This window comes from Hemiscyllium ocellatum, chromosome 17 (genome assembly GCF_020745735.1).
Source record: "Hemiscyllium ocellatum isolate sHemOce1 chromosome 17, sHemOce1.pat.X.cur, whole genome shotgun sequence".
In the NCBI taxonomy this organism is placed as follows: Eukaryota; Metazoa; Chordata; class Chondrichthyes; order Orectolobiformes; family Hemiscylliidae; genus Hemiscyllium; species Hemiscyllium ocellatum.
Genome location: NC_083417.1, coordinates 47335644 through 47358120, shown reverse-complemented (window position 1 = coordinate 47358120; position 22477 = coordinate 47335644). Strand labels below are relative to the sequence as shown.

General features: G+C 37.1%; 1 protein-coding gene across 1 annotated transcript in view; it reads right to left on the bottom strand.

Annotated features, from left to right (window-relative positions):
• fto (FTO alpha-ketoglutarate dependent dioxygenase) overlaps positions 1-22477 on the bottom strand; it is a 412244-nt gene that overhangs the window by 246909 nt on the left and 142858 nt on the right. Inside the window, exon 7 of the mRNA XM_060837726.1 lies at positions 19129-19248. Within this exon, the coding sequence (XP_060693709.1) occupies positions 19129-19248 (120 nt within the window). The remainder of the gene's footprint in view (positions 1-19128; positions 19249-22477) is intronic.

The following is a 22477-nucleotide window of genomic DNA, read 5'->3' as shown; positions in this document are numbered from 1 at the left end:
CTATGCCTCCTAGTATGTGACATTTCCACACAGGGAAAAAGATTCAGACTATCCACTCTATACATGCTTCTCATAGACCTTTAATACTTCCACCAGGTCGCCCTCAGCTTTTGATGCTCTAGTGAAAACAATCCAAGTTTGTCCAATCTCTCCTTTTAGCCAATACACTCCAATTCATGCAACATCCTGGTAAATCTCTCTTGCATGCATTCCAAAGCCACAACATCCTTCCTATAGTGTGGCAATCAGAAGTGCACGTAATATTCCAAATGTGGCCTAACTAATGTTTTATACAGCTGCAACATGACTGGCCAACCTTGATACTCAACACACAAACAACAAAAACAAGCTTGCCTAAACCTTCTTTACTACCTTATCCACACATATTGCCACTTCCCGGGAGGTATGGACTTGCACCCCAAGATCCATCTGTATAAGGGATCTGCATAACTGCTCCTAAGAGCCCTGCCATTTACTATATACTTTCCACTTCAACTAGCCTCCCAAAACACATTCCCTCACAACTGTCTGGATTAAACACTATCTGCTTTTCTCCACCTAAATTTCCAAATGATCTAAAGAGGAACCTTGATTGTCCGAAGGACACGGGCAGGGAGAATTTCATTTGGTTCATCGAATTTTGGATAATCAAATGCCAGATAACATTATTTAGCCAATCATTGGGACCTTGCGATCTTGCCGGATAATTAGATAGTTGGATAAGCGAAAGCCAGATAATTGAGATTCCTCTGTATATTCTGCTGTGTTCTTGGTCCATTTTCCTTCTTATTCACAACTTCACCAATTTTAATGTCATCTGCCAACTTACTGATCAGACCATCTACATTTTTATCCAAATTGCTTACAAAAATTATCAACATTAGATGTCCCATCTGGTCCCAGGACCAGAACACCAGTGGTCATGGATCTCCAGTAAGAAAAACACTCCTCCATAACTACCCTACGTCTTTTATAGCCAAGCCAATTTTATATTACCAAAATACCAACTCAGCATGAATTCCATGTAACTCAATCTTCATACCAGCCTACCAGAAAATCCCAAAAATACAAAAAAACAATGCAAACTTTAAAGTATAAAATTTGCTCTGAACTGAACAAGATACTGATCATGCTCTTAGAAGAAATTGAAAGAATTAAACAATAAAAATTATTGAAGACAATGTTGCGGAAAAGAAGCACAAACGTCTTCAGGCAGCTGAAATGCCAAATTTGTTGGAGAAAATTAAACCGAATAGGAGGCATGTGTAAACTACTCACCTAGAGGCACAATATATCATACCCCTTGAGTTAACTTCCATGCAATACTGGATTACCTTAATTAATCCTTGGTATTTTCAGGATAACAAATGAAGATGAAATTAATTTGGCACCATGTGCAGGAGACAAATAAAAGTGAAACTAGGTTCTGCACATTTTTTTATAGGAAAAGAACTACAATTTTGGGAATGTATAATTTGTGGTTTTGCATGTCCAGGGTTCACTTTGGCTGTAAGTGCTTTACGATGTGGCACTTTCAATGCTGCCAATACACACTATTTAAATAATAATTAGCATGGTTTATGTTATTTTAGATTTTATATTGTGTGAATTGGTAATAAATCTGGCTGCACTGTATCCAAAAGTTCTGAAAATAAGTAAAAAAAACTGACCTGAAGTTGAAAGAGAAAACATTTGAGAGGTAGTGTAACACATTGGAGCACTGATAGCTTGTGCCGCTAAGTTATGAAATCCAATTCCTAAACACAAGGTAATCTCAGTTTTCGCATACAGCAGAGACCAGGACCTGAATCTTAAGATCTGGGTTGGAATCCAATTTCTCACCCATATCAAATAAGAAACAGTGTACTTAAGTATATATTTTGGGGTAAATGTCCAGACCAGGAGACTCCCCAGTGTAGTAGTGTAGATAGGTCCAGGAGTTCTTACAACCAGAAGCGAGGCAGATTGGTGCTGAAACTCTTTTCAACAGTAAGTGCTGTTTTCTCTAATTTCAATGTCCTTAACTCACTTTGCCAGCTGGTGTCAGAACATAAGTATGTAAGGTCTGTGAAGGAGAAGACGGTCATTTGGGTAAATGGGGGATACTTTGGCAGATAGGTGGTGTAAAGTTGGTAAGTAGGTGAGGAACACCAATGTGTGGTATAGATTAGAAAGTTGGAGGGTTTGGAACTGACAGCAAAGTGGTTAAGTGCTTATTGTAGCATACGGAGTCAACTAAGGCCAGGTTGGGAGAGAGTTGGTGGGGACAGAGTCAGTGAACGTATGTGAATGCATGTATATACATGTGTCTGTCACAGTGCCAAATCAGGACATGTCTGGGGGCATTTCAGTTCTTATGGAATTGGTTTGGCCAAAAGGGACTTCTCACGTCAGATCCAGAGAGTTGGTGGGTGAATCACAGATGAAGTGGTTTTCTGGGGTAGTGGGGTGGATACACAGAGCAGATCAGGGGGCTATCGCTTCTGTGAGGGTCAGAGAGATAGGGGAAGCTAAAGTATAAGAGCGTCAAGTCAGAGTGGGATGGTTTGGGGGGGATACAATTATCCACCGGAGACCAGTGGGAGTTCAATTTTATACCTAGTCAGGAGATAGAGAAGATTTTAATTCCTCTCGCCTTTCCTGGCTGGATTTTCTCTTAATTTCGTTCCCAATTATTATTGCATATGTATATTTTATGTGTATATTTTACCTAGTTATTACTTGCACGTGTCTATTTCACCTGCCTTGCTTTAAAACCTGCAATCCCCTCAATGTTGTTTCTCTTTTACAGCTTTAACAAAAAGACAGTCAAGGGCATTCTACCTGAATGCACTCAGCATTCACAACTGTTGTGGACCAGGTCAGACCCCCTCAAAATATTTTAAGAAGACAGCTCACATCCTATTTTTTTCTTATTTTAAAGGCAAATGTGAAGTGGGTATTCCAGGTTTGGTCCAGCTGGTCAACCCAATCGGCTGTAAGCAAAACAGAATTTATTTAAGTTGAAACACAAACGAAAGAAAGTGGAATTTAGAATAACTTAACTATGGGATACCTTAACCGACTCAATAGATTAACGACTACTAATTAACTGTTCCAATATAGTAGTAGCGCATAACACACCTCTTGGCAAAAAGGTAAATTCAAACACAGATTCTCACGGGCAGCTGGGAATAACTTCCAGAAAGATTTCAGAAAAAAATCAGAGGAATTCTTTACTGAAACTTCTTACTCCCCTGGATTCATATAGCTTGTGACTGTTACAGCTACAACAAACTAGAAAAAACCTGAACTAGGAGAACTGGGCGGCACGGTGGCACAGTGGTTAGCACTGCTGCCTCACAGCGCCAGAAACCCAGGTTCAGTTCCTGCCTCAGGTGACTGACTGTGTGGAGTTTGCACGTTCTCCCCGTGCCTGCGTGGGTTTCCTCCGGGTGCTCCGATTTCCTCCCACAATCCAAAGTTGTGCAGGTCAGGTGAATTGGCCATGCTAAATTGCCCCTAATCTTAGGTAAGAGGTAAATGTAGGGGTATGGGTGGGTTGCGCTTCGGCGGGTCGGTGTGGACTTGTTGTCCCAAGGGCCTGTTTCCACACTGTAAGTAATCTAATCTAAAAAAAACTGGTCACTCCCCTTCCATTGTTAAACTGGACTCCTCGACTCCTCTGCCTTTACGACCTCTCTTCAAGGAAACCTTTTCAGAGTGACAGAATCATCACACAACAAAATAGATGATCTGTAGGCACAAATAGAGGTGAATGGTTACAAATATAATTGCTATTACAGGAATGTGGTACATCGTAATCAAGACTGGGACTGGATATTCAAGGATATTTCAAGATTAGGAAGACCAGATGAAAAGGAAAATGTGGTGCATTTGCATATGTATCACGAGAAGGGATCAATACATTAGCAAGGGAGAATCTCAGACTGAAGAACAATATGTGGAATCTATTTGAGTGGAACTGAGAAACAGCAAGGGATAGCAGACATTGTTGGTCAAAAAAAAACTAACCAAAATGTTAATGATAGTATAGGACATGGTATAACTCAGGCAATGAGAGAAGTTTATAGCCTGTGAAACACAGTAATCGTGGATGACTTCAATCTGCAAATATTGTGAGTAAATCAATTGAGCGTTAAGGCTGTGGAAACATATTTCTGGAGTGACCTAGATTTTTTTTTACAGCAACAAGTTGAAGAACTGCCTGGACGACAGATTATTTTGAAATCAATAACGAAAAATGATGGATTAATCATATTGTTCTTAAAATAACCTTTACGGATGAGTGACCACAGTATTATAGAATTTTGCATTACATGTGAGAATGAGGTTGTTTAATTTGAAACAAGGGTGTTAAATTTGAATAAGAGAAATGATGAAAACATGAGACAAAATTTGGCTGAGCTGGTTTGGGAAAACACGTTAAAGATTGTCCATTACCTATGTACAGTTATTTAAAGAATAATTGCATATCTCACTGGAACTGTACATTCCTTCAAGTTGTGAAAAATTTTAACAATTCAGTCAACCGCGGTTGACTAGGGAGCATAGAGATTGTTTAAGATTGAAAGAAAAGACTTAAACAATGGCCTGAATATAAGGTTTGGGAAATTTTAGAATACAGCAAAGGAGGACCACAAAACTACTAAGAAAGAATAGATTATATATGTAATCTAGCAGAAACATAAAAATGACCATGAAAGCTTCTACAGGTAAATAAAAAGAAAATGTCTTGCACAAGTGGAAGTGCATCTATGAAAAGCAGAGTCAGGAAATTACACAACAGAGAATAAAGAAATGGCAGAGAAGCTAAATTATTACTTTGTTTCAGTCTTTTCTGAGAAAGAATAAGAAATTTCCAAGAATTAGAGATCCAAGTAACTAATGTTATGAACTAGGTCAAACCACTCAAAACATTCTTAAGCAGGCAGCCCACACCATAACTTTGCAATTTGTTTCGGTACGTGTACAGTGAAAATTACCCGGATTAAGTTACCGTGGTTGACTACCAGGTTTAAAACAGACAAAAAAATTTATTCACAAGATTACACAATGAAACACGAAGAACAGAATGAAGAGTCCCTACAGAACTCAGTCTATCCAAACTAGACTTAATTATGCGGTTCCAAATATACACAACAGCCCCAATAAGCAAACCTCTTTAAAACTCAATATAAAAAAGGGTCAGATGCTGACAGGTTGAAGTTAGAAGGGTAGGAGAGAGAGTTTCCACGCAGCTCACTGTTGAACTCCCAACCAATTACCCAGAGTGAGGTAGTAAGGTTGATTACCAGGTTTTAAAACAGACAAAAACTTATTCACAAGATTACCCAATGAAACACAAAGAACAGAATAAAGAACCCCCACAGAACTTAGTCTATCCATCTAGACTTAATTATGATGTTCCAAATATACACAACAGTCCCAATAAGCAGACTCTCTTGAAAAACAGTGTAAAAAAATGGAACAGATGCTTATGGGTTAAAGTTAGAAGGGCAGAAAGAGAGTCTGTTCACACAGTCCACTGCTGAACTCCCAACCACTTCTGGACTGAACTAAACTGCTCGGCTAGAAAGCTGACCACTCCCCTTTCATTCTACAGGTCACTTCTAAACATGATCACTTTGGTCTGAAGTCTCATCTGTTTACATATAAACAAAAGGCCTCTCAAAATCCTTTTCATCTCTGTACCAAACCAGTCTGATCGGAGCCCAGCCTGGTTTATTACCTCTCTGAAAAACAGAGTATCCTTGAGTCAAGGAACAGCTTTAAGAAAAAAAAGGTCTAGCATTGTGACACTAAGGAAAATGAAAAGTTGAAGGAAATTAATATTATGAAGGTAGTCCTGGATAAATGAATGGGTCAGAAAGCTAATAAGTCACTGAGGCTGGATAATTACATCCTAGTGTGTTAAGGGACGTGGCAATAGAGGTAACCATACATTGGTAATCATCTTTCACATTTCCACAGATTCTGGAGCAGCAGAGAGGAAGCTTACAAAAATCAGTCCACTATTTAAGAAAGGGGAAAAGCAACAGTGATACAACTGACAGCCTTACGTCAGTGGGAGGAAAAATCCTAGATTCTGTCATAAAGGATGTAATAAATGGACACTTGGATAAAAATGGTCTGACTGGGTAGCATGGATTTGCAAATGGAAAATCATGTTTGATGTTGAACCTTTTTGAGGACGTTACTAACAAAATTGATGAGGGGGAGCTGATGGATGTGCAATATTTGGATTTCCATAAGGTTCCTGGAAAGGCCCCCCGTGAATGTTGGTTAGCAAGGTATAGGAGACAATGTATTGATGTAGATTAAGAATTGATTAAGAAACAGAAAACAGACAGTACAAGAAATGTCAAACTCTTTCCTCGCTACATTCGTTCTGAGAGAGGGTCACTGAACCTGAAACATCAACCCCGATTTCTCTCCGTGGATGCTGCCAGACCTCCAGCAATTTGGTTCTGTACAAAAAGAAAGGGGTCATTCTTACGTTAGCAATTTGGGATTAGTTGGTCACAGCAAGAACCTTGACTTGGGTTCCAGTTGTTCACAATATATTGTATACATCAATGATTTGGTAGGAAACCAAATACAATACTTCCAAATTTGCAGTGGTACAAAGCTGGGCAGGAAACTGTATTATAAGGAAGACACAATAAAATATTTCTAAGAGGATGTGAACAGGCTTCATGATTGGGCAAGAACATGGCTGTTGGAGTATAAATGTGAGTTTATCCACTTTAGTAGGAGAACAAATGTGCAAAGTATTTCTTAAATAGTGAGAGGTTGGAATGTGTAGATGAGCAAAGGCATTTGGATGCCCTTGTCAATAAGTCACTGACAACTAACAGGCAGGTGCAGTAAGTGTTAGGAAATTTAATGGAATTTTAGAATTTATTGTAGCAGGATTTAAGTTCAGGAGTAGTGAAGTCTTACTTCAATCGTACAGGAAATTGGTACTAAGGAGCCTGAGTAGACAGTGACCACCCTTAATGCTATTGTCACACATAGTGTAAAAATCCATGTTAATATATACCTAGGCATTTATTTATTGACTGTTTTAAAAAGACATTAATCAGCAAAAAGAGTCATGTTGGCTGCTGCAGTAGTCTTCCAGAAAATTTTCATCCACCAAAAACAAGCCAGACATGTACACTTCATGTACCTCTTGATGGGTCGGGAATGCTAAATATTGTGTTATAATCTGTCACAGAAGTAAAAAGGATTCCAAAAAAGATCATAATAGAATTACTGGTTACACTTATCCTGTAAGATGTCTTTATGACGTTCCACTTACATTCTGAAATGTGATATAAACAGTCAGTTATCAGCAATGCAAGCAATTGTCTTAATGCTAATTGCCCCAAACAGGGAGGCTTAGTCACATTGAATCTCAGTGTACAGAATCTTTGGCCAGAAGCACCGACTGGATGATACACCTCAGCCTCCTTTGGACCTCCCCAGTGTCATAGACGCCAGTCTCCAGGTAATTTGAATCACTCTATATGATATCAAGAAACGGCTGAAGACACTGGATACTTCAAAGGCTATTCTGACAATAGTACTTGAGAGGTGTGCTTAGAATGTGGCATACCTCGAGCCAAGCTATTCCAGTCCAGCTACAACACTGGCATCCACCCAACCTTGTGGAAAGTTGCCCAGGATATGTCCTGCACACAAAATGTAGGACAAGTCCAAATGGTCAAATCTGCCTTCAGTCTACTCTCAATTATCAGTCAAGTGATGGAAAGGGTTATCAACAATGCCATCAAGCAGCACTTACACAGAAATAACCTGTTCAAGTCGGGTCAGTGGTTAGCACTGCTGCATCACAACACTAGGAACCCATGTTTGATTCCAGCCTCGGGTGACTGTATGGAGTTTATGCATTGTCCCCGTGTCCACACGGGTTTCTTCCTAGTGGTCCCGTTTTCTCCCACAATCCAAATATGTGCAGGTTAGGTGGATTGGCCTTGGAAAATTGCCCTGTGTGTCCAAGGATATGCAGGCTAGGTAAATTAGACATGGTAAACGTTTGGTTAAAGGGATAGAGTGGTGAGGTGGTTCTAGTTGGGATGCTCTTCAGAGGGTTGGTTGACTCAATGGGTTAAATGGCTTCTTTCTGCACTGCAAGGGATTCTATGATTCACAGGTCTCTTAGACTTGCTTCAATCTATTATCAGGTGATCATGGCAGCTGTTTGAGGTCAGTATTTGTCCTCAAGACCAGGGAAATTGTGAAACAGTAATTACAAATATACACACAGAAACATATGAATTAGGAGCAAAAGGTGTACATTCACTCTTCAAGATCATTTTGTCATTTGATAAAATCATGGGTGATCTGACTGCAGTCTGAACTTTACTTTCCTGCCTAACTCTACACCCTTGACTCCATTGTTAGTCAACAATTAAAAATATTCAATTAACCTGTCTCTGTTGTTCCCTGAGGAAGAGAATTCCACAGTATCATGACCTCATGGAAAGTTTCTCATTTGTCTTAAAGGGGAGATCCCTTTGTGCAGAATTATAGACTATCTTGAACCGCAGACAAAAGCAAGAAAGTTGGGAACACACACCAATATTGGAAAAAACTGTTAAGAAAAGAAATTCCTAATTTCCATGTAGAGTTTAAATAGAAAGGTCTGACCTTTATGAATGAGCAGAAATTACTTAGCTTCCATGCAATTTGTACCTCATTATTATCACCTTATTTCTATGCAGCTCACATTCTTCCTATTTTCCTTAGAACCAAATGGGGCCAGTTGTCTGGGGAGCAAGCCTCAGTCAGTCCTTCAGGTCAAGCGCAACCTCTCTGGGGATCACAGATAAGCCAGTCAGAACGCTGTGCATACACTCATCCAGGCAGTGGGCCAATTTTTCGTCCAATGAGAGCGAAGGAAGAACTGAGTATGACAGATCAAATTGTAGTTAGTGGCAAGAGCATGAGCAGGAGAGGAGATAAGGTATCCCCAGTGAGCTAGTAGGAAGCGTAGAAAGTAGGACAAGCTCGTAGCTTGGAAGGATGAGGAGGGTGAGAGCTTTTGAGTGGTGTTACGAGTGCCAGAAAGGCCAGTTGCATAATTAATGAGCCAGTGATTGAGTGAGAAAAGCCAGTTTAGGCCATGGCAAATCTCACTAAGAAACCACCAAAAAATGAGAACATTCAGTCTTCCTTTCTAGTCTCTCTAATAAGTGGAAACATCCTCACAGCATATCCCTCCGATTCTTCTAGACTCAAATTTCCTTACGACAGATGTTAAGCTAACTGCCTGTAGTTTCCTGCTTTCACTCTTAGCCCTTGAATACGGAAGTTACATTTGCTATGTTTCAACGTAATGGGACCTTTCCAAAACCTGAAGTACATTGGAAAAGTCAAACCAATGCACCTATTATTACAGCAGCCACTTCTTTTAAACGCTAAAGGATGAAAGCCATCAAGATGTGGGGACTTGCAAAGTTTTAGTTCCAATAATTTTCTCAGTATTCTTTTCCACAGAGTTTTAAGTTCCTCCATCTCTTATTAACAATTATTGGTGGGGTGTTATGTATATCCTTAACAATGAAATAGATGAAAATAACCAATATTCACATCACTTATCACTTCCTTTTTAAATACATATAGAAATTCTTACTATTCCTTTGCCCCCATACTCTAATTTTTCTTTTTTTTAATTGTTTTTAGTCAGCTTTTTGTTGCCTTTGAATTTTACTCCAATTTCTTGTCTGCCACTATTTTTCACCAAATCACCAATTTTATTATATACTCAGCTTCCTTCTTTAGCCATGGATGGTCGACCCTCTTCATAGAGTCTTGCCTTCTCATGAAAACATGCTCTTAAAAGGCCAGGTATACTTGATTCAACAAGGAATAACTTCTATAAAAGGATCTTTATAGTATGACAAACATCATAACATCGGAAGTTATTGTGTGTTAAATGATTTCTAATCAATTGCACCCTGCAGGAATTTCAACAGCCAACCCTGTGCTGAAGAACAAAATCACTGATTGCAACTTTTAGATTCCTCATTTAACTCCACGTTAAAGATTATACAATCATTTCAGTCTTGTTGGGCTCTTTTTGTTAAATAAACATTTGTTTATGTTGATGGCATAATTGTGACAATTATCTCACAAGCCATACAAAATGCAACTGTCAAACACCAATACATTGGTATTAGTGGATAATAAGTAATCCTAGGAGCTAAAGGAATCTTGTCATTTTAACTAAGTATCCTAACTCTGTCCTTCACAGAATCAGTGCTACTGCTTTCCTCCACTAGTTCTTAAAATGCGATTCAAAGAAAAACAGAAACAAGAAAGAAATTGTGGAATATGTTGGAGGCATACGGAGGACAGGTTTTCAAAATCCCACTCAAGCATAAAAATGATGCCATGGGGTCATTATAGAAAACAGTGGATTTTCACTGTTCCATCATTTGAAAACCAGACTATTTCTAGATTAGGCTGTTGATCCAGAACACCGGTTTTACAGCCAATCCACAGTATTGGTTTGTTTCTAGTCAGTCTTTCCAAAACCAGTTTTATAGTTGATCTATAGTGCTAGTTTTACACTAGATCCATAGAACTGGTTTTATAGTCAATCTACAGTGCTAGATTTATAATTAATCCACCATGCTGGTTCTACAGTTGATCTAAAGTGGTGGTTTTACAGTGGATCCATTATGCTGGTTTTGCAATGGATCCAGAATGCTGGTTTTGCAATGGATCTATAGTTCTGCTTTTATGATGAATCAACAGCACCAGTTTTACACTCAAGCTATAGAATCTATTTTACAACCAGACCCACAGCATGTGTTTTATAGTCAATCCACAGCATGTGTTTTACAGTCAATACACAGTGTCAGGTTCACAGTCGATCCCACAGTGCCAGTTTTGCAGTGATTCCATGACACTGACAGTCAACTCCACATTGTGAAGCAGCAGCAGGGGAGCCTCAACAATCACTTGGAGGTCTCCATTTCTATTATGGCATATTAAAATGCAAGTAAATGTGACATTTATGAACAATCAATTCAACTTAAAAAAATGAGTGTACCATGGAATTTTACTTCATTGAAGTGTGCCTTGATTGTGAAAAAGTTGGGAACCTCTAGTGTACAGTACTATTTTTACAACCACAGTTTTGGTTTTAGCAGCTGATCCACAGCATCAAATTTGTGACTGGATAGCCAGTTGAAAATCTGTATTATGTTAATAGATGAAATTATTTTATTCTATGTGATAATTAAATTTATTTCAGCATCATTGGTAAAGGTGTTATATTTTGCAACAGCCATTTCCTTTTTTTGCTCACAGAATATGTGTGCTTCCAGAAAGGTTAATGTGAGTACAAAGTCTGAAAAAGATGCATTAGACAGTATGTGTTTATGGACCAATAGGTCAAGTAGAAAGGCCAAGGCGCTTCACCTGAAGCAATATTTCATTGACTACCTCTCCATCTTTCCTTCGTGTCCATTCTTGCAACATGATAAGCATCAAGCTCTGAGGTAGTCATCTACAACAATGTCTTCCCTGCATGACATTTCCTGTTTCAAGCTTTTGGTTTGCTTATCCGCATCTCTAGCAGTCTTTTTTAATCTAGGCTCATCATCAGAAAAGCACAGGGCACACTGCATCCTTGCTCATGATAAGAAAAAAATTGGCTTGAAAGTTGGCTGTGATTCTGATCTCACTGTTACCTTTTCTTGTGTTTTAAGTTCAGTGATTACACTATTAGAGGGATTTGTACTTTTCAAAACCTCACACAAAATCTTTTTAATTTAATACAGATAAAGACAACATTACTGTTTCTATTTAGACAGAGTACAATTTACCTTTTCATTTAAAGCTAACTATTAGACAGCTTGAAAATCCTTTAAAAATGCAAAAGAATATTTTCTTTTCAACATGTCAGGAAAGGGCTTACACAGAAAAGTATTAGTGCCAATACTTAAAGGCAACAAGAAAACCCATATCAGTTCTTCCACTAGTACAAGAGTACTGCTTTGTGTCTACAGTGGGAAAACCTGGTCAATCTCATATTCTTCCCTGGGACCTATCCAAAGTGCAAACAGTAGCTAAGCTGGATATTAATACACCCTCAACCATCAAATGCCGTCAGATATATAAGGGCTGAACCATTTTAATCAGTACTTTCCTATCAAGCTCAATGCAAACATTTTAAATGACACTATTTTTGGTAATGAGTTGTCAATCTAATTTGGCATGCAGTGTATCTCTGAGTCATAACAGTTGACCATTATAGTTTTGATGACTCCATATTCTTTGTGACCTCAGAATATGGCTATCAACCAGAGAACTAAACAATAGAAGTCAGCTGCATGCAATAGTTTGCTCTGATGCCTTTCCAGATATTGTCATCAATGTATTCTCAGTGGACAAGTACTCAACACCCTGTCTAGAGGTCCAAAGCTGCAGACTACAACAGTTTAAGGAGACAAGTATTTACTTTCATATTTTTGTTAACAGAGGTGTGTTTGAAATGATATTTCCACATCTCGCCTTCTTTATTCATGTATCATACTAGCAGTCATTTCCATAAATTGCATCTTCCTGACTGAACTGAGAAACAATGCACAGAGGCTCTGCTAATTTTCATTTGACTGCAAAGAAGACCAATAACAATGAAGAAGTAACTTGTATTCATCAAAAATCTTAATGTAAATTAAACTAAATATACCCATATTTATTATGTCATACGTAAGAAAAATGGAACTGAAAATCAAAACTTTTTCTTCTGTGGACAAGTGTTAACAGGTCTTCAGGACAAAGTGGTGGAATAGGCAAATGCATTTCAACACTAAATATTTAAAGATGGTAAAAATTAATTTTTTTAGTAAACAAGCTTTTGCTCATTACAATCAAAAATATTTAAATTGGATTTCATTTTTTTAAACAGACACAGAAGTTGTTTTTAAGCTCTGTGGATTTTATACATTTTGCAGCTGATACGAATTTTAGTTGCCTTTAGGATTGCATGATTTCAGACCCTGGGAGACAGGCTGCTATCCGATGCATCTAGGAACAGCAATAGCAAGTCTCAATCATCTCACAAGAGATTCTTGGCTTTTTATGTTACCTCTTTTACTCAGAAAGCAAAGCTTGTATAGGTTCTTTTGAAAAGTAACTGTATCTTTGAACGGTGTTGACTGCTATCTTAATCTCACACCTGATAATGCTTCAATCTCAGATGCCTTTTATGAAACACAAACATTTACTTAACCTTCATCTTTCAATAAATGCAGCATTCATCTAATAGCTCATCATTTCATAGGGTAATATTTTGCAAAAATGCTTGATGCTTTATCTGGATGTCATTTTAATGGAAGGTTCAACATTTACATCACAACAGTGAAAACTGTGGGGGGAAACTGTCCACAGGGAGATAAAATGCCAGGAATAAATAGTGCCATTAGAATATGGTAAATATAAAAGATCTATTCTTGACTTGTGCTTTCAAGAACCATGGCACCTTGAAATTAGAAATTTAATGATAATTTTCACCCAAACAAATAGTTGAAACCTATCTTCAAAGCACAGGGTTTTTCTCACTATAACCATTCTGCTGCATTTTTTGAGTTAAGGTGATTTGAATATATACATACTGATAACAATGAAATCTGTCCAAAATACCATCAATGCAATGACAATTTTATATTTTAAATTAAAACATTTATTAAAAAGAAAGTTTAAAAATGTTAGTGAGATCTAAACATTACTGAAGAACTGCTTTCATTGTTATTGCTTCAGAAATTTCCTTTACATTGAGTCTCATAATGTATTGTGCACATCTTGACTTGGTAAGCTTTGAAATAAAGGCTCCTAATGTTGGGCTCAGAAAATAGCTGCTCTCAGTTTTTTGTTTGTTTTCTGCATTTATATTTTCCTTTCAAATTTAAATGTTCATTCTAAATCCTTTTTAAAAGTGATTTAAGGTAATGTAAAAAAAACTTGTCAAAAACAATCGTCAAAATACATAGTGAAATTTATTTGATATTCTTTCTTCAACTGCACAGAAATTATGAGGCAAATTGAGGAATGTATTTCTGTAGAAATACATTAACTTTAGGAAAGGGGTATTGTTGGCAAAAAATGGTTTTCACATTATTTAAAATAATATTATGGTATTCTGAAAAGTAGTTGAGATTGACCAATGAAATTCAGAAACTGTCATTAACCCAGGGAGACTACGTAGCATTTCTGCACCATTACCAGGCTCGTTCTATTTGTAAAGTTCACCTACAAAATACTGTTGAAATTCTTATTGATACTTGGTACTGTAGTTCATCAAATACAATTCTTCAAGATGCTGTGCAACAGAAAACAGGTTTGTGTTCAGCAAAATGTCAAGAAAATTCAGAATTAAAAGGATAAACATGAGACATTGTGTAGGATTGGTAAACCGGAGGTAATTGGCCATTTCTTTCCCAGCATTCCTCAAAAAAATCATTTCTCCCTCCTGAAGGAATCTGAAATTTTTATAAATTGTACAATGCAGAAAAACATGTTTTCATATAGAAATAAAATGGCAACTGTTTAGTCACAGTGAAACCTGTTCTTTATCCAACCTTTTAGTATATTAGTCCCTTTATTAACGTAGGATTTTGAATATTTTCTATTCATTTGAGCACAACTGATCCCTCTTTGTGTCATAATATGATCAGTTTTAGTGAAATATTGACTTCTTGGTTAAAAGTGCCCCAACGAACCACAAAAAATCTGATATTAGATCATATATTAATATCAAAACACATTAAATCATAGTAGGCGCGTACTTCTCCATACTCACCTGATTTCCAATATTTTTAGAGCTTTCCTTATCTAATTTCTGAGCAAATCCATTCATTTTTCTCTTTCATTTTTAAATATACATAAACCTGTTCAGCTACAGCTGTTTAATATTATACGTGCTGGTTGGCAAAGACCAGCTGCCATCATTGTACTGTTGGGTATGATAATAAGAAGGCTTCATTCTGCAAAACTGACTTTACTAAAGCAATCTACAATACGGCACAAAAATTGTAAGGCGACTGCGACATGTGAAACACGGGTGTGTAAATTTGATTGATGATGGTTTTAAAAATTCAGCAAATGTAGGTCAACAAAAGAGATGGTGAACTTTTAAACCTTTCCTGTAGCATAGAAAGAAGAAAAGCATGTAAAGCAGCATGTGGTTATCATACAGCAGCTCGCTGAATTAGCATAATGGCTTCTTCTAATGAATGTGTTTGAAAGCACCAAATGCTTGTGAGAGCGCCAAACCCAATATAAAGCTCTGCACGGGCACTGTACCTTTGCACAAATGTGTCACTTAAAGCTCACATGTCATCTCAATGGTTGTTTGAGAGCATGTCCACAATTCTCATGGCATACAAGGTAAACTATCAAGTGTGGCAGCAAATGTAAGTACACAGCAGTTAATACAATCATTACACCAACCGATGTGAACATGGATATTCTTTAAAGAATCAGTGTCGTAAATGGTATATCTTATTTAATACAGATAACTCTGGTTACCTCTGTAATCGCTTCTCCCTTTATTTTTTAAAAAGAATACTTTTCTTTACAAAATGTTTCTTATCACACCACAAGGTTTGGGAGGAAGTACTCAGACTGACAGTGTGAGTAGGAAGTGCAAGGACACGCGTATCCTTTACAACATGACAGCTAAACTCCCTCAACACTGTCGGTTACTTAGAGACTCTTCAAACCAATTATGTCATCATTGTAAGCAAGAGTACCATGGAAGTTAGTTTAAAAAAAAGAAAAGCAATTTAGATTAATGATTCTTGATAGTTTTGATTTTTAAGAATTAAATTTGGCATAAATTTGAACAGAAGGATTATGTTGTGATTCTTTTCAGCAAGGATAATCGACTTCATAATTTGTAAAGTCACGTACCATGGTGTGCATTACATATCCTATAACAATATTGCTTATGTGAATGTATTTTGACAGTCTCACTAAAGACAGTTTCACTTGCGTCATTCTTTTACGATTCTGTTACCTAATTTTGCAGGATATGCATCCCAGAGAAAAAGAAGTTGCTGTTTGAAACAATTGTTCATTGAAATGTGATCTCCCTGCTATAGGAAAGATGTTGTGAAACTTGAAAGGGTTCAGTGAAGATTTACAAGGATGTTGCCAGGGTTGGAAGGTTTGAGCTATAGGGAGAGGCTGAATAGGCTGGGGCTGTTTTCTCTGGAGTGTTGGATGTTGAGAGGTGACCTTATAGAGGTTTATAAATTCACGAGGGGCATGAATAGTGTAAATAGACAAGGTCTTCTCCCTGGGTAAGGGAGCTCAGAACTAGATAGCATAGGTTTAGGGTGAGAGGGATACATGTATGGAACGAGCTGCCAAAGGAAGTTGTGGAGGTTGGTACAATTACAACATTTAGAAGGCATCTGGATGGGTGTATGAATAGAAAGAGTTTAGGTGAATATGGGCCAAATGTTGGCAAATGTGATTAGGTTTATTTAGGATATCTGGTCAGCATGGATGAATTGGACCAAAGGGTCCGTTTCCATACTGTTCATCTCTATGACTCTATGTTCATCTTTATAATCAGTCCTGAACTCCAAGTAAGGGCTGAATAAACTATGTTTGGAAAAGTACAGCAAATGACTTGAAAACTTGGAAAAGAAATATGATTTTGTTTTTACATCTGACAGTAATACAATATTAGTGATGAAAATACTATTAATTAATACAAATCAAACAAAATAAGTGCTTTTGGGCAAGTTAAATTGTGTGCAAGACTTTTGCTAATGCAATATGAACCAAAATTTCAGTAATCACAAAGAAAATGATTACAAATAGAAATTAAAATATCAACATTAGACACATGTCTGGTTGCACAGAATTGCTAGGAGAAAGTGAGGACTGCAGATGCTGGAGATCAGAGCTGAAAATGTGTTGCTGGAAAAGCGCAGCAGGTCAGGCAGCATCCAAGGAGCAGGAGGATCGATGTTCAGGGCTCATGCCCGAAACATCGATTCTCCTGCTCCTTGGATGCTGCCTGACCTGCTGCGCTTTTCCAGCAACACATTTTCTGCACAGAATTGCTGTAGACAATTTTGTGTATATTAAATGAAGGCTTCATAAACTTAAAAGTGATAAATACATTAACTTGCTTTATTGTAGGATGTATACGGATGTTGCCCTTTAATTCCGCTCTCATTCTTCCCTTGCTCTGGTCTCAATGGCTAAAACACTTTCTGTAGCTAAGATGACAGTCAGGCTACTGGCCAAGTCTTTGGTTTTGAGCTGGCTAAATGAAAGAATCAGCCCAAGAATGATACACATTCTCTCTCTTTGCATTTTTGTGATTTACTTATTCACTTTTTTTTGAAGGAGTTCTCAAGCGCTTCTCCACAGTAGTGCAACTAAAATGAGTCTGTGTGGAACTTGAAATTCTATTCTATCCATCATATTGTGGTGCTCCAAACTATAATGCCACCCCGACAAATCAGTTCTTGACAACACGATGTGTGTGTCAAAAATCAGAATGATTTACTTGCTAGCAGATTAGAGAAGATGTCGATAAAATATTTTGAAGTTAATTACAAGTTGCCAAAAATTTTAAAATAAATTATAAATGTATCATGACTCACAGCGAAGCACAATAATATACAGACTACCCTAGCACACAGTAACACATGGATATAAACATTGATTGCAGCAGCTACATATTTTTCTCAAGTATTTCTTTTTCAATCATTTTAAATACTAGCCTATTACCGTTGAAATTAAAATTTTAACAATCTTGAATTAGTTAAATTTCTAAGAATTAAATCTGCAATCCCCATTAAACCTGAATAGAGCCATTTATGATCATTTTTGGAACCAGATTATTTATATTACTAGTTTCCCAGAAACCAATGGACATACTTGTGACTGAATCGAGCCAAAATGCACATCCAAATCTCTATAAATTTCCTTTTTGAAACAAAATCTACTTTTGTCAGTCAATTTAATCATTTGATTTATTGCAAAATTTAGGATCACAGTAAATGGACATCCATGTGCAAATGAAAGTGAGGCTATTTTCCAACGATAAGTTACATTGTCCTGTTAAACGCTGTTGATTGCTTTCCTGTTTTCTGGCCATTGCGGCTTCTATATACTGCTGATGCAATAGTACCCTCTGCTGTTTTAATTCTTAAACTACACTGGCCACTGCAGGTGACTTAAGAATTCAAAATGACTAGCCATGTGCGTGAAGCCACATTCAGAAAACCCTACTCGAGTATCATCTGGTGGTACCAAGGTTTGTTGATTACTTCCAAGAGATGATTTTGGGGGGGACAAGGTAATTGGGACATTAACTTCTGTCTTAATGAATTAAACACTTGCATGTGCATAGTGCTCTCAATACAGGGGCTTCACAGAAGTTGTATGAAACTAAATTTGGACCAAAAGCTAAATTTTAATGAATGTCTTAATGATGAAAAGCAAGGTAGGAAGGTACAGGAGTAATGTGGGGTTGGCAAGGGGAAGAATTCCAGATCTTGGTAGCTAGAGGAACAGTTACCAATCATGGATAGATTACAATTAGGAATGCTTAAGAGGCCAGATTTCTTGAAGAATATATAACTTAGAGACTATAGGACTGTAGTAAGTTTAAAGTGATGGGGAGAAGCCTTAAAAATTGAGCTGTTGAGTAACTAGGAGCCAATATGAGTCTTTGACAACATGAGTAATGGATTAACAGAATGTTGTGCAAGTTAAATTAGGATCATAAATTGGCTTCATCTGAGACATTTTTTTTAACCAAGTTCTTATTCAAGCGCCATCCAGAGAATGTTTATGATACCACTCTATTTCAAAATAGAGTCATAAAGCTTTGTATCAACTGCATTTAATAGGGTTCTAAAATGACTTTATTCTTCCATTTTTATATTTAATTCCACGTGCAATGCATTTTCATAGTTTTAACCAAAGAAAGAAACCATAGCTGTCACAGTCATTAGTTTGAGTCACAGACTGGACATTTAGTTTGAATAAATTAATACAGGAAGGAGCATGCTTCCTAACTAACATTCATTATCCACATCTCAATGCTGGATCAGTAAAATACAATAATTTACATACCATTTGCTCCATCTCTCTCCAAGAGTTCTCCAGCAGAATCATTGGTCCAAACCACCAGTTGCTTGCCTTTGCTGAACGTTTCCCTTGAAACCAGAATTGTCGCAACCACTCAAATTCAACCTATAGCAAGAAATATAGAAAGCCGAGATATCTCATCATTTGGGCACTGTTATGCACAGTATTTGCTTATTTTAGTAAAGCTGAATATTATCCATCAACAATAAATAAATTTGCATATTTCTCTCAATATTAGTGTCAATAGCCTGCACCTCAATGTCCTACATAGCAAAGACTACAATACTCAGAATACTTTGGAATATTGTAACATCGAAATAAGATCAGGCCCATCAGTATCTGCGAAGAACAACACAGGTTAACATTTCTACATTGAGACTCCTGAGGTAATCTGAGAAAGGGTCCAAACCTGAAGCATAAACCAACTGTTTTCATCTTCACAAATTCTGAAAGACGCATGTGCATTTCAAGCATTTTTCTGTTGTAATTTAAGATCTTAAAGCTGATATCATCATTCTTGAAATCCAAGCCTGTGGGCAAGTCATCTCCTATCATTGATCATTTTGCTAAAAATCTGGCTTGTGTGATTAACTCTCACATTTTTTTTAGAAAAGGGTATCAATGGGTACATATCAATGGTGAGTAAATGGATTTGAGGAACCGATCAGACATGATCAAACTGAATGCGAAATAGGCTCAAGGGACTCCTGTTCCTTTGTTCCATCATGGTTATAGTTCCAACTGACCCTCATGAATGCCTGATGTAGCTATTTTCTAATCAACCTGCACAAGAATGCTACTGGAGCAGGCAGGAACACTACCGCTATTCACAACAGCCCATATAAATGTCTAGTATAACTGTGTTCATCAAATACAAAATAAGATCAGTTCTGGACAATAAATTTATGTGAATATGTAATATCTACACTGTATTTCATGGGGTTTTTCCTACTATATAATACATGAATTCATGGTTTTGCTGATTACATATCTCGAAACCAAAATGTCACAAATGATTAAATTTTGTCCATGTGAGCCTGCAGTTACAAGTTTAGAAAATAAACTAAAATATCTGATTGCTTTGGAATATAGAGACTGAAAATATCATACAGTAGCTACTGAAGAAATTCAATAGATAATTTCTTAGCGTGTTTACTGAATGTTATGAGCATTATAATCTATTTGATTTCCACAGAGAACATTCAAACAACAGAAATAAATTGAAATGATTGCTAATTTATGAATAGTTTCAGAAGCATGAATCTTGTCTTCAAGACAAACGATTCATTGCTGTATATTACACACAGCCCTTGAATATATCAAACGTGCAGACATTTAATGCTATCTGTCCTGCATTGTTTGAGTTTACATTAAGAATATATTCAAACAAAGAAATGAAATTGGAAACCACTAAATGTGCCTTCTTTTTCTGCAGTTAATGAACAAAAAAATTCACAAGACAATAGCTTCTTATTAACCTGTATTTTATAAATCTCACGCAATCAAACTATCAATATTACTAGAAGAAAAAAATTGCTATGGCAGGCATTTGATGGTCACTTCAGATCCATGCACGAGTCAAAGGAAAATACTGGCAATGACATTTGTGGTTCTGCACGTTGGAAGGTTGGGTGGGTGAGGGCGGTAGTGAAGATGAGCTTTTGGAAGCGAAGTTGGTGTGAACATCTAATCTTTTCTATACCGCATTGCATTTTGGGAATTAATACCTGTGAAAATGTGACTACAGAAACACAGAATTTACATTATATTACTCTGTTTTTCCCAGTTTTGTGTAACCTTCAATATAGTAAAAGTATCCAGTCATTCTATACCTGACAAAACAATACCCTGAGTTATAGTTAATATGCTAGCAGAAAGTAATCAAGATTTAAAGATTGATCAACGTGGAGCCAACACACAGTCAAACATTAGTCTCAAAACCGGAAACCGCAGTCTCTAAAGATGTTTACACATGATGATCTACAATTATCTGTGGGATGAGAACTGACTATGCAGGCCAAGACGTAGGCTACCTTCGCGTATTGTATCATACAGATGCCTGAAAACTCCACTGTGTTTTGACGGATTGCAGAGAACAGGAGTTCACAGGGTCTTCTGGTATAGAAGGACAAAAACAATGACTAATGAAATCACAATAAATAGAGCTTCAAACAATTCAAATAAAAGTATATTATTATATTAGAAACGGGAATTTCACTGGTAAGATATTCCCTGCTTGCTAACTAAAATTAAAGTTAACAGAGGTCAGAAAAGTTATAGTTCATGGAATGAAAGGGACAGTAGCAACAGGGATACAAAATTAGCTGATGGATAGGGATAATTAGAAGTAATGGTTAATGGATCCTTTTCAGGTCAGAGGAAGGTTTGTAGTAGAGCTTTCCAGGAATGTATTTTAGGACACTTACTTTTCCTGATTGATATTAATGGTCTAGATCTTAGTGTGTAAGGAATAATTTCCAAGATTGCAGATGATACAAAACTTGCAAGTTTTGTAATTCTGAGAAGGTTTGTGTGACATCCACAATTTTGTCCTGATTATGGATGGAAGGCTATTGATGAAGCAGCTGAAGATGGTGAAGAGATGAACCATCTCCTTTTGTGCCATGTGTGACTCCAGTGGAGAGATTACCCCCAATTCCCACTGCACCCAGTTTTGGTAGGACTTCTTGATGCCTACTCAGTCAAATGTGGCCTTGACATCCTGAGCAGTCAGTATCGCCTTTTGCCCATGGTTAGTCTTTTTTCCCTATCTGAATCAAGATTGTAATGTGGTTTTTAGTTAAGTGGCCATGGTGAATCCAAAGTGGAGCAGATTCCTTCAAAGCAAGTGCTGCTTCTTAGCACAGTTGATCACCACTTCCATCATTTTACTGATGATCAAGTTTGGAGAGAGATGAGTTTACAATGAGGCAGATGCTGATATGATTAAATTGCTAGTTATAGCTCATCACTTTAAATTTTAAAGAAATGTAAAAATACTCAAAGGTTTGCTAGAACAGCTGCAATGTTTCATGCAGCTTGAACTTGCAACAATTTGGAATCCATTTCCAGTTCTATGCAACTTTTATGATATAGAAATAATGCTATATTCCGAGAAAATGAAGGTAACTTTGAACTGCAGTGTTGTTTGCTCATTTAGATTTGTTATAAAATATATTTTACATGTGTCATTTATTTCCGATCGTGGTGGTTCTTTGGCAGTGCTAAATATTGCATAAAGAAAACTCAGTACAAAATAACATGATGCAAGCACAGTGGTCGGAGGAGCAGCATAGTTCACTGTAACACTGCAACATTACCTACCTTTTCTACT